The sequence below is a fragment of the Palaemon carinicauda genome, chromosome 8 (assembly GCF_036898095.1).
Source record: "Palaemon carinicauda isolate YSFRI2023 chromosome 8, ASM3689809v2, whole genome shotgun sequence".
NCBI lineage: Eukaryota > Metazoa > Arthropoda > Malacostraca > Decapoda > Palaemonidae > Palaemon > Palaemon carinicauda.
In genome coordinates, this window is record NC_090732.1 from 101135548 (window position 1) to 101148047 (window position 12500).

Below are 12500 nucleotides of genomic sequence, written 5' to 3' on the forward strand. Positions count from 1 at the left end.
GGTCCTTGTCTTAGGAAAACTTGGCTTTAGCGTAAGTGTATGACTGGTAGTTGGATGATATTTTTTTCTATCTCATAAAATATTCTACCGTAGTTTTTTCAAGTTTATTTCAAGTTTGTGTGCATGTGACGGAATTCGAAATGGGTATAGGTTAATGATAGGGAACTTAGGTTATAGAGAAAATTAATTAGTTATAATTATACAACATGTTGAGTACTCAGAGTAAATGCAATGGAAGAAAGATTGTCTCTGCTTGGAAAAGAGCTTATTTCATTTGATTGTTTTAATTTTGATTAAAAAAATTATTTAAACATATTTCGAAAGAGAAAAATTGTATCATATTATTATTTTTTTTTATCAAAAGCTAAGGCACATAGACGTTTAAGTCGCTGAAGGAATGAACAAGCCTTTGTAGAACAAGTCAGTTTTGTAAGGATGAACGATGACTTAATTTTTTATCACAAAGTAGATAAATAATCTGCTTGAAGACTTGAAAATTGAAGGAGTACATGGAATATTTGAAATTCCAGGTAACATTATTGGTTTTAAGAAGTTCGTAAAAGGGAATAAGATTAGTGAGTTATAGGAAGTTCATTAAAGAAGAATGATATCTCATTGGAGGTACAATTGCCAGACAGAAGTGAAGAATGTTTGTAGAAGTACAGAGGATGGATAAATAGTCAAGAAATAAAGGAAAAGAAGGCATATGCAGTTCTGAGCATAGATATTAGGAAGAATAAAAATTAATGTCGTTAGAAAGGCTATTGATTAAATGGAGCCCAGAATAAAAGGTGCCAACGTTCAGTGCGAAGAGGGTTAAGACAAGGGTCGTTGAAATTAATATTTTGAAGAGTTTCTTAATGGAGAAAAGTGAAGAAAATCATAGCTGGATGAGTAGGAATATGTAGTTGATGGAATAATGAGGGAGAGGCTGTGGTGCATCAGTGGAATTGATATTGACCAGGCCTTGTGAGGTATCACTGGATTAAGAAAAGGATAATTGCTCATTTGCATAAGTATATTTTTAAGTGGGGAGTCTTTAAGAATTATTGGGGCTTAACCTTGATTAAAATACCAAAAAGGTATATGGTAGTATTTTAGATGAGAAAGTAAAAAAAGATGACTGAAGAATTTATAAAGGGAGAACAGTGTTGGCTCAGCTAAGGAATGTCCTATAAGGATCACTTGTTTGACATAATAGAATTCAGTGTCTAAATTTAAATTGAATTAATGAATGCGATGTGAATTAACTATAAAACATGAATTGTAAAGCCGTTGAGTGTTAGAACATTTTTATGCCAACAGTATGATATTAGTTTCAGATATTACTTTATTGTAGTTCATCAACAAAATAAATTCCAACGATTTGGATATTTTCTAATTATCAGTTGGGCCAAGTGTCACAGTAAATGTGTAGTCGCTGTTTTTTTTTTTTTTTTTTTTTTTTTTTTTTGTATCAACATTTTTCATTGTGTTCATTGGATCTGTTTTTCATAGCTTGGATGACAAGTGTGATTTCTGCAAGGCAATATGTTCTACAGGGCATCAGTGTCTTATAAAATAGCTCCTTTTATCAATACAGCATTCATCGGTGTTTGGCATTAGCATTTGTTATTCATCAGTTGTTTTTTGTCTTCATAAACAAATTTTCAATTTTTATTTCTTTGTAAATGTGTTTGGTTAATAGCATCAAGTCCATTCGCTTCATCATCAAATTGCGTCAACATCAGTTACTACCCTCTTTTTCTTTCCTCTTCGTCATTGACCTTATATATAATTATATGAAGATAGAGCAATCCTTCTATCCTCAATATTAAAATTTGTTTCTCCATTCATATCATCCGATATAGAGTATAGCACATTTCATATAATCATGAAAATTTTCCTCTAAATTTTCATGTACTTTTTATAGTAGCAAATTTTGATATAGATTTTCTGTGCAAATAGTTTTTGGTTGAAACCAATCTAGTATACTATATTCTTTTAAGATGTGGAATCCTCTTTTTTTCTTCCTTAATCCAGAATAAATGAAAGAGGCTGGATTAGTCTTCTGTCGTTTGGTGTTGTACTTGGCAGAATTAAATCAAAGTCCATTTATACGATTTACTATTGGCGCCTTTCCTTTTTTCTAGATATTGTTTATATTATTTTCTTGTTTCTCTCTATTTCTTTTTCGCCGTTTTGATCGATATTCTCTTTATGCAAAGAATTGCTAAAATACTTTCACATCATATCTTAAGACCAACAAAGATCATCAATCTCTACTTGTCAATTGACCTGTTTTTACATTTACTTTCCAAGTGTTGAAGTTCTCGATCGGATTGTGTTCCTGTTTCATAGATTCTGATAAACGATCATATGCGTTAATTCATTGGGGTTTAGCGATCCTTATCTTTCCCAGGTTCTCTGGTATGTAAGTGGATAGCACTTAACTTTAAAGGAAGTTAGGATTTGCCACATCCTCTCATTATGTTCATGAAATGTAAGCTTAAAAAAATTGTCCGTTAGGGAACTGCGTTCGGATATAATGTAATTATTTATGAAAGTAAATTAGTTCCCCATTGCTTCTGAGATGGGTGTAGATAACGCTCATATAAGAGATCATAGTTGACTATGATTAAGTGAAATTTAGTACTTGAAAAAATGAAGGAAAAAAAAGTAATGTGTTTCCTTGTATGCACAATATTATCAGAGAAATTAAAACCGATGAGTCTGTAAAATATTGAGAAACTTTGGAAATAGTGAAATATAGCAAGCATACTTCACAAATTTGCAAGCAATATGATACTGACTTATTTTTGCTAATAACCATTATAATTAATTGTTAGAAATGAAGGTAATTTAGGTATATTATCAATCAATTAATTCTTTCCTAATTTCTTTAAATTAATGAATCCTATGTCGTGAGAATGAGTAATGATTCCCAATTAAAGGAATTGAATTCGTAAGTAATATCCAGCGGACTCTTCTTTCAATAGGGCAAAGAATTATTCGGCGAAACATATATTTCATTGTATTTCTTACACAGCAAAGAGAAGATAGGTATAGATTTTTATTCTTTTTCAACTGTGAACTAATTATACTATTGGCATTGAGCTAATCTGTAATATTATTCAGCTATGGAAGAAAGCATAATTTTCAACACATCTTGAAAAAGAAAAAAAATGTAACGATAATGAATCAAAGCTGCAAATGGAGCAATAATTAAAACACCCTTGACAATGTTTTTTTAAATATTTAAGAAATAGATCGTTGACTGTGATTACCTGATTTGAATTTTATTTACTCTGTTTATAATGTTATATATTCTTGGAATGCTAAGTGGTGAATGGCGTGCTAGCTAATAGAGAAGCCTTCCCATTGGAGATATGTTATGCTCTACCTAAGCGTGAAGTTAAGAATTAGAGGCAAATGCCTACAATGTTGACATTTTTTATTTAATGAAACATTCCTTTCAAGAACCTGGATAATCAATCATTTTTATATTCGTCAATTACTTCACTTAACACAGAATCTTCAGCAAGGCCACAGAGATCAACAATTTATGGAAATTTGGCTCTCAACAATATTATATCTGTTACGCATAAAGAACGATTATCCAGTTTAAAGAAATGTCTTTATCTTTTTTTCCACACATGGCCCTAATTTATTGTTCTTAGTTAGCCCTTCATATCAATTGCCATTTCCACCTCTTTTTCAGAATCTATTTCCAATCCCCATGATTCATTTCCTTTCATCTAATTGGATGCTATAGCATATGGATTAAATAGGTGCTTTTGGGCGTTACTCAGCCATTTAAGGATCAGCAATTTAGGTGATCGCTTGAGGAAGGATATAATATAAATTGAGACCAAATCTTTTTCGTGGTTGTCTCAGTTAAAGCATAAATTTGTTAGTCTCGTTTTGCGAATAATAATGGAATTATAATAACTAATCAGTTAGATTGAAACAAAACTAATCAGCACTATTATTTTAAGAGGGGGGGGGGAAAGATATTATACTGTGGTATTTAAAATGAAGTTAAAAAAGGGGATAGACTATCGTTATAAAATGTTATCTAATGTCCAGAAACAAGAGACAAATGCAGACAAAAATTTAGTCTCCTTTGCTCAATATCCGTTAATACTTTATTCCAAATTGATTCTAACTATCTCTAAATGTGATATGGTGATGTGGTGTTGAAGGTTGAAAGCAAGGTAAACGATGTTTGTTCTCTTCACTTTTATCTAACTTCTATCAAAAAGTGCGTCCCAGAGTATATGAAAAGGAACCAGCTGTATTGAAAATTAATTGTGGAGTTTAGTATAGTAGACAGTGACAACAGTAAAAACCTTAAATGCCAACATCACAAAGCTCAACATTTTTGGCCTTTGAGAAAGTGACCCCTGGTGAGGATACACAAACATGCGAAACACAGATAAACACTTAACACTAAATAAACATTTCAGACATAATTCCAACCAGCATTTCAAATTAACATATTGAAATACTTATTGATTCACCAGTTTACTAACATATTATGGAACACAATCAATTGAAAAGCCCGTTCAGGGACAAGGAAAAATAGTTTTCCTAGTTCATCTGAAAACTATGCTCTCGATTATACTTAAATTGTTTAAATATTGGTTGAATAGGAACTGATATAGATGTTATTAGAGTTGAATCGTCACACATTAAAGGAGTAATTATGTGTAACACTGATTTCTTAATTGTTATTTCATACTGAAAATTATGTGAATGAGCTTATTCATCTTATCCTGTTACAAATGCATGAATTTAAGAGGAAGTTGTTGGAACCAATATTCTTTATAAAGTGAATGATTACAGTTTCCTGTTTCCTGTCTTTCCTTCGCTACCTTTTTAAAGCAATATTGAATAAAGAATGTGAAGTGAGCTGCTTGAAAAGTGAGAAAATTAAATAAGAAGATATAGGCAGGTAAGTTGTTTAAAAGCTTTTACTGGCCGATAGAAATAATATAAACTTTATTCAAGAATCTTTTTGGAAAATTCCAAAAATTACTTATTACAGAATTTAGGAAAATTAATAACAAAATTAATTTCCTGTAAATGTGTCTGAGTAATTCCTTTAAGGCTTACGTTAATGTGGAAGGGAGGTCTAAACTCATATTAACATAAATTCAATGAAAAACTTATCATCATTGTCTCCATCATCAATAATATATACATAGGAATTATATTAATATAATTTTTACCATATTAATTAATTTTTTTACATTGTTTATTATTATTACTACATCAATGTTAGTTGAATATGAATAATTTTATACATTTTGACATTGTTTATTGGAAATATAGAAAAAAAATGGTTATTGAACAATTCTTGATATAACTTCTACAAACTGTATGAAATGTGTTCTTAAGAATGAAATAGGTTTTCTGTTAAGAAAGTTATTTATTGACAAAATGTCGATTAAATGTGTCACCTACAAAGCGGACTCATTCACTCAATTACCTAATCGCAAGCGGAAGTGTATCGATGTACGTGATTTCATGCCTTCTAGTTTAGCACAAATTTTATTTTGGTACAATTGCTTAAAGATGCACTTGATATCCCTTGGGAAGTAGCGGTGAAACAACATTAGATGGTTTTACACTTAAAAAGAATATCAAGAATTAAATTCGGCAGGTAAGGTTATCACTGGGTCAATATACTGTAAGTAATATATAGACAGATTCATGTTTGTGTAAATTTTAGTATATATTTACATATATATATATATATATATATATATATATATATATATGATACTTTATATATATATATATATATATATATATATATATATATATATATATGATACTTTATATATATATATATATATATATATATATATATATATATATATATATATACACTATACATGATATATATACAGTATATAAATACACATATTTTTTATTTATATGTATAAATATATACATATATATCATAGATGGGTAAATAGTTGAATGGGATGATATGCAGTTAGTGCGTATAAAATAGTGAGAGAGCATGATAGTATGTTCCTGTGGTTGTCTTACTTCTTCTGAAAATAAAATGCGCCGCAGTGAGACATTCGAACGATCTCCGTGTCTGTCGTTAAGCCGCCGCTGTCCAGAGCACATGACCTTATCATGATGCTCTCTCCTGTCAGATCTGAAAGAATAAACCAGTCCTAAACAGGGATGTGTTCTGTATGATTTCTAGTTTTCTTATGGTACCCTTTGGTTAATGCGTTTGCACTCGAAGTGCCCTGCCTCTAATTTTCTCTGATGCATCTCTACTAAATCTTCTATTTGTTAGGGCCTTATTTTACTGGACATACAGGGGGTAAATATGCACATTCCGGTAAACCATATTTACATTAGTTGTTTCTAATTGTGCCAGGAATAGTATGTCAACATAAAAATTAGGTAGCTACGCATTATTAGAAATGCCTGAAATTATGTACACAGTGGAACACATCCCTGTTCGGGGGTTATATTGTTTGTATTTTGAACTACACATGATATATAATCAGTCTGGAAACGAGGCAATACTCCCCAGGTAGTCACTACTTGTAAATTAGAATCTATTTTAAGTGGAGTATGGTAGATGCGAGTAGGTTGGAGGTATATGTGGCTTATTGCTAAAGACTTGCTCGATTGTGGATTGACTATACATAAAATAATTTTGATATTTGGTTTCTTTTTTGAATAGTCTACACGAATAGAGGGCATTGTAGCATGTGTTCACTTATACCGATATACAGTTTTCATATTTTCACAGTCATTTGACAGATCACCATACTGAAGACAAACTTGAAAGTGTATAGGCTATAGAGTTAACATAAAAACATTTACATGTACACAGCAAACAGTTCGAAATTTCGCTAGTAACCTCCATATACCTAAAGCCGATAATGATAATAGGTAATGAGAAAATTAGACAAAATAATATGTAGCATACCTTGATGCAGCACAATTCACAACTTAATGATAGCAATACATATCATGCAGTTCCTACTGCAAACCAATTTTGCATGAGGGTCATAACCTCTACAGGGATCTCAAATATTATCATACAGTGAACCAGTGAACATGGTATTTGCTTTGGAACAGTCTCTGGGATTGTTTTCTCTGCAAACTGTCTTTTAACTAATGATTGGTGTCATCAAGAAAAGGGATTTTCCGTAGATTACCTGAGATTACCCTACAACGCAGTTTTTAAGACATCCTAAAAAAGAATTTATTTTTATCAATAGCTTGTCATATATATATACAATTTTCTAAGTAATCTTAGACTTAAGGTATTAAAGTAAAATAGGTGTATAAAGTATTGTGTATGTACTTCGATTACATGTCAGTGAAATATATTTCCTTGGCAATAAGTTTAATTATCTAGAAATTATAAGTAGAAATTCCAGTCCCAGATTAATAGAAAAGACGTCATTAGCCAACAATAAAAAGATTATTTCCTTTGACTGGGATCACGATCTGTGTTTGTAGTGAATGGACATTTAATCCTTCTAGTATCCAATTTTCGGAAACAACAGAAAGTTAAGTCATACAGTGTGGGTGTGTTATTCAACATAACCTACAACAAAACCATTTTAATACAATGACTAGAAAGATAGTATATAAGCTATCATGAATTAAATTATTTATCTAACATTTCTGGGATAAGGTATGGTTTACAATAAATTATTTGTATATAATTGAAACAAGTACATCATCGCTATTCATTTAGCAGTCATTGAATGTGGAATGGTCCTTAATATCTCTTCAGTATTTGTTACATAATTTTTAGATTATTTTCATGTCTGTCCCTTTTGTGTTAAATAGATTAAACTTTTGTAATACCGAGATCTTAGTGAGAAGAGCAGAAACAAAGCTGTTTTTGTATTCTGAACAAAGGGGAAAATGCTCCTCAAATTATATGTTAACAGACTTGACATATCTAATGATTAATAATTCTCTTAAAACTAACAAAAGAAAGAAGATAGTTAGTAATTCAAGAATTTATAGGTGACTGTAAAGTAAGGCTGGATATATATAGGGAACTTACATTTTGACAGAAATCCCGTCATTGCTCTTTAGTTTAGAGAGCCACCACATAATCCCAAATGGTAATCCATGCCTACGATAGGAACTCATTTAATGCTGGTATCTAATACTTAGGTTTTTGCATTTGGTAAAAGTAACTAATATGTGAATTTAAATAAACACACAATGAACATAACACTATATCTTCTCATTCAGCCTAGCATCATGCTCTCTTTCCTCTTATATCTCGCAATGCTTACTATCTTCCACCAACTAAAATAGTATAACTAATGGTTGTAACAATAACATAGTGGCATTAGGCTTTGCAAGAACCTGGGCAACACAACACTGATATAAACATAACCGGAGAGATAAAATTCAACAGGCCTCTTTTGGAATCATGGAAGACTTAACGCAGAATCCAACTAGCACAGAGGGATCCCGAGGCTCAAAGAATTACTTGTAAGAAAAACTTCCTATTGGGAGTTGTCCTTTATGAGCACACTATTACTATATTCTCAAGATACTGTATTATTCATTTGCTAATATTTTGGATAGGGAATAGTTTGAAGAGTTTATGAAGGATATTTTCTTATTTAGTAATGTTTTCTTATAACAATAGTCATTTTAACATTCTTCATGGATTAGAAAAGTTGATAACTGTCAAATATCTAGAAATTGAATGGAAAGGATATTTTCTCAACGATTTTCCTATTATTCAGTAATTACGTTAAGAGACGGCCTTGTTTTAAGGAAAAATGGAGTGACTCCCGATAAGAAATATTTCCGTTCCGTGAATTCTGTACCAAGCCATGGGGGTTAAAAATCGGATACCTACCTGCCCGAGAGGACAAATGCCCCACAGTGAGACATCCGGGCCAGCTCTGTGTCCAGTGTGAGAGAGCCTGAATCCACTGTGCAGTCTCGGATTATGAGGGTTTGTCCGTTGTCGTCTGGAATGACAGGGAATTCCAGCCCTCGGTGGGGGATGGGGATAGGAGTCTCTCTCTCTCTCTCTCTCTCTCTCTCTCTCTCTCTCTCTCTCTCTCACAGACACACAAACACGCGCTTACACTTGTTACTTGTCATTTGTAATGAGATTTGAATTTTGGTAAACTGCTGTAGGACTCCTTTTTTTTTTCTTTTCTTTTTTAATATTCGGTTATTTTGAAGATAATGTTTTGCAGTGATGTAACGAATTTTGAAAAGTTTTCTGTTGATTGACTTCTATTTTGTGATTTTGTTGTATGTTGGAGTGTATAGTTGTGAATAAAGACATTTTCGGAGGATTTTAAATGTATTGTGTTGATTTCATTCCTAATGATCTATCTCAAGTTCGCCTGGCCTTATATAGTAGAAGTTGCGTTTAGTATTAAAAATTGAAGGGATCACTGAAAATGTTTATAAAAATATAGTTCCAAAATAAGTAAGAAGGAATTACAGGTTTTTTTTTCTTTTTTTTTCTTTTTTTTTGCTTATTACTATGGGAGTTAGGTTTCTATTCACCATAATTTTAAATTTATTATTTTTTGAATCCCGTTCATGATGTCTTTCATATTAATGAAAAGTTCTTTCAAGTTGGAAGTGCGGGAAACCAATGCCATTTTTAAGATATCAAATTATATGTGGTCATATTTTTTAAATATATTTGTGGCGTATTAAAAGATTCTTTTATTGCTAGTAAACTGTTCTACTTCAGATGATTTTTGTAAAGTGCTGAAAACTCAAGATGGTAATATAATAATTCAAAAAGAATTTTTTTTCTAAGGTTTTGTTTTTATTTAATTCGTTGTTAATAGAGACTATTTGTATGTAATATGCAAAATATGTTTATAACGAACATCAAATTAATTTGAAATGTGATAATGGCCATGACTTCATTAACGTAATTCATTTAACTATGATTTATGTTAATCCAATCATCTTTTTTTTTTTTATTCTATCTAAATTATACTGCGTATGTATACATTACAGCATTTCTTGGTATGGGAATAATGATAAATTTATTTTTCTATTTTAAGGGTAATTATATTTTTTATATCATGGAGCCTTGGTGTACGTATAATAGCAACACAAAGGAATATTCAATAAAGGGAATGGTATAAAAATGTACAATTCTCTTATTTTTCTATAGAATAACCCAACTTTGAAGTTTCAAACTGATCACTTTTCGTGAATGCTCTTCAACGTGTCTTCAACAATATTAATAACTTTTTATAATTCGCCCTCATTCCTAAATGAAAAAGTTGAAGACTAATTTAATGTTTATTTTTTTCTTCGGAAGCCTCATATTTCTGGGAAATTGTCAGTCTCGATTCATCTTTAAATCAAAAGGCTGGTGATGTGTACTTCCATTGCAATGCCATTCTCTGACATTTATGTGTTCACAACTTAAGCCTACCTGACACTTGCGTGTATTTTTGCCACGCACTGGCCCGCATTGATGCGTGCCAGTGCGTGCCACAAAGCACTGTTCACGACCAGTTCACTCCAGTTCGCGCATCGTTCACGACAAGTTCACGCGACGTTCACGCCATGGCAAGAATTGGCACGCCTAGTTCACGAGAAGTTCACGACACGTTCACGCGAGTTCGCGCATCGGTCACGCATCGTTCACGCCAGTTCACGAATTGGCCACTCCATATAAAAACGGGGCTTCTCCAACCCGAGGACATTCTTGGATTGGCTTCGGAAGAGACAACAATGCTTTCTGTCGGAGACACCATTGCATTGAGGAGAAGAAACGTATCTTTTTCGTTTGTATTTTTTGTTGCCCTTTATTTTTGTTTCAATAAGAAAGCATTTGATTTACATATAAATAGCAGACATAAAATATGTACAAGTATTAAGAAAGCATTTTATTCTAACATTAAAAGCAGCAAACATGAAAAGTTTTAGGCTGTTGATTTTAAGGCACTAGAGAAAAAATTGTATTAAAATAAGAAATCATTTTATTTTTACATTAGAGCAGCAAACAGAAAAAATTGGTTTTGCTCTTCATTTTAAGGTAATAAAGAAGAATAAGTATGTTGATGAAATAAAACATCATTTTATTTTTACATTAAAACAGCAAATATAAACAATTATTAGGTTTATATTTTTCTTTCCTTTTCATTAATTTTTTCATTTCATTTTTGTCTCTTCATTATAAAGTTATAGAAATAGTTTGGAATATGATATCATTTTTTTTTCACATTAAAACAACAAATTTAAAAATTTATTAGGTTTATTTTTCTTTCCTTTTCATTAATTTTTTTCGTTTCCTTTTTGTTTCTCTTCATTATAAAGTTATAGAAATAGTTTGAAATAAGTTATCATTTTTTTTCACATTAAAACAGCAAATATGAAAATTTATTAGGTTTATTTTTCTTTCCTTTTCATTAATTTTTTCGTTTCCTTTTTGTTTCTCTTCATTATAAAGTTATAGAAATAGTTTGAAATAAGATATCATTCTTTTTCACATTAAAACAGCAAATATGAAAATTTATTAGGTTTATTTTTCTTTCCTTTTCATTATTTTTTTCGTTTCCTTTTTGTTTCTCTTCATTATAAAGTTATAGAAATATTTTGAAATAAGATATATTTTTTTTCACATTAAAACAGCAAATATAAAAATTTATTAGGTTTATTTTTCTTTCTTTTTCATTAATTTTTTTTCGTTTCCTTTTTGTTTCTATTCATTATAAAGTTATAGAAATAGTTTGAAATAAGATATCATTTTTTTTCACATTAAAACAACAAATATAAAAATTTATTAGGTTTATTTTTCTTTCCTTTTCATTTATTTTTTCGTTTCCTTTTTGTTTCTCTTCGTTATAAAGTTCACGCCACTTCCCGCATCGTTCACTCCAGTTCACACCAGTTCCCGCACTGTTCACTCCAGTTCACTCAAGTTTGCGCATCGTTCACGACTATTTCACGACTATTTTGTGCGTGCCAATGCGTGCCACAAACTTTAAACATTTCAAAGTTCTGGGCACGCATGGCACGCACTGGCACGCGAGTTCCAGCACTGTTCACGAAATTTTCACGACTCGTTCACGCGAGTTCGCGCATCAATGCGTGCCAGTGCGTGCCACGAATGCGTGCAAGTGTCAGGTACCCTAAGACTTTTGACGGTAGGTAGAAAAAATGCATACCATCCAAACATTATTTTTTTCACTCAACTCTTCTCTTTCGTAAGGCATATTTATTTTTTTTTCTTACGTTTTGTCTCCATTGGTGCTGCTATATACCCGTCCAGTGAGCTCTGCCACTCATGATAATTTTACAATTTTAACATTGACCTCAATAACATTCACTCATGTCCCAACGCCTGTGTTTTTCATAATCTGTCCTACTTATTGCGTAAAATTGTTATTGAGTTTAGTGAATAAAAAGAAATTTCAGATGACAGACACAGGACCAAGAATATATTCACTTGAAGTCCTGTTGCAAATAACAGCACGGAGGATATAAAAGAAAATAGAAAAAAT

At 31.3% G+C, this 12500-nt stretch overlaps 1 protein-coding gene across 2 annotated transcripts in view; it reads right to left on the bottom strand.

The window, feature by feature from the left end:
• Positions 1-12500, bottom strand: part of LOC137644938 (uncharacterized) — a 357605-nt gene that overhangs the window by 10981 nt on the left and 334124 nt on the right. Inside the window, exon 5 of one of the 2 annotated variants that reach the window (XM_068377814.1) lies at positions 6043-6157. In XM_068377814.1, coding sequence (XP_068233915.1) covers positions 6043-6157 — 115 coding nt within the window. Of the gene's footprint in view, positions 1-6042; positions 6158-8863; positions 8979-12500 lie in introns of both variants that reach the window. The other variant, XM_068377815.1, reaches the window with a different exon arrangement.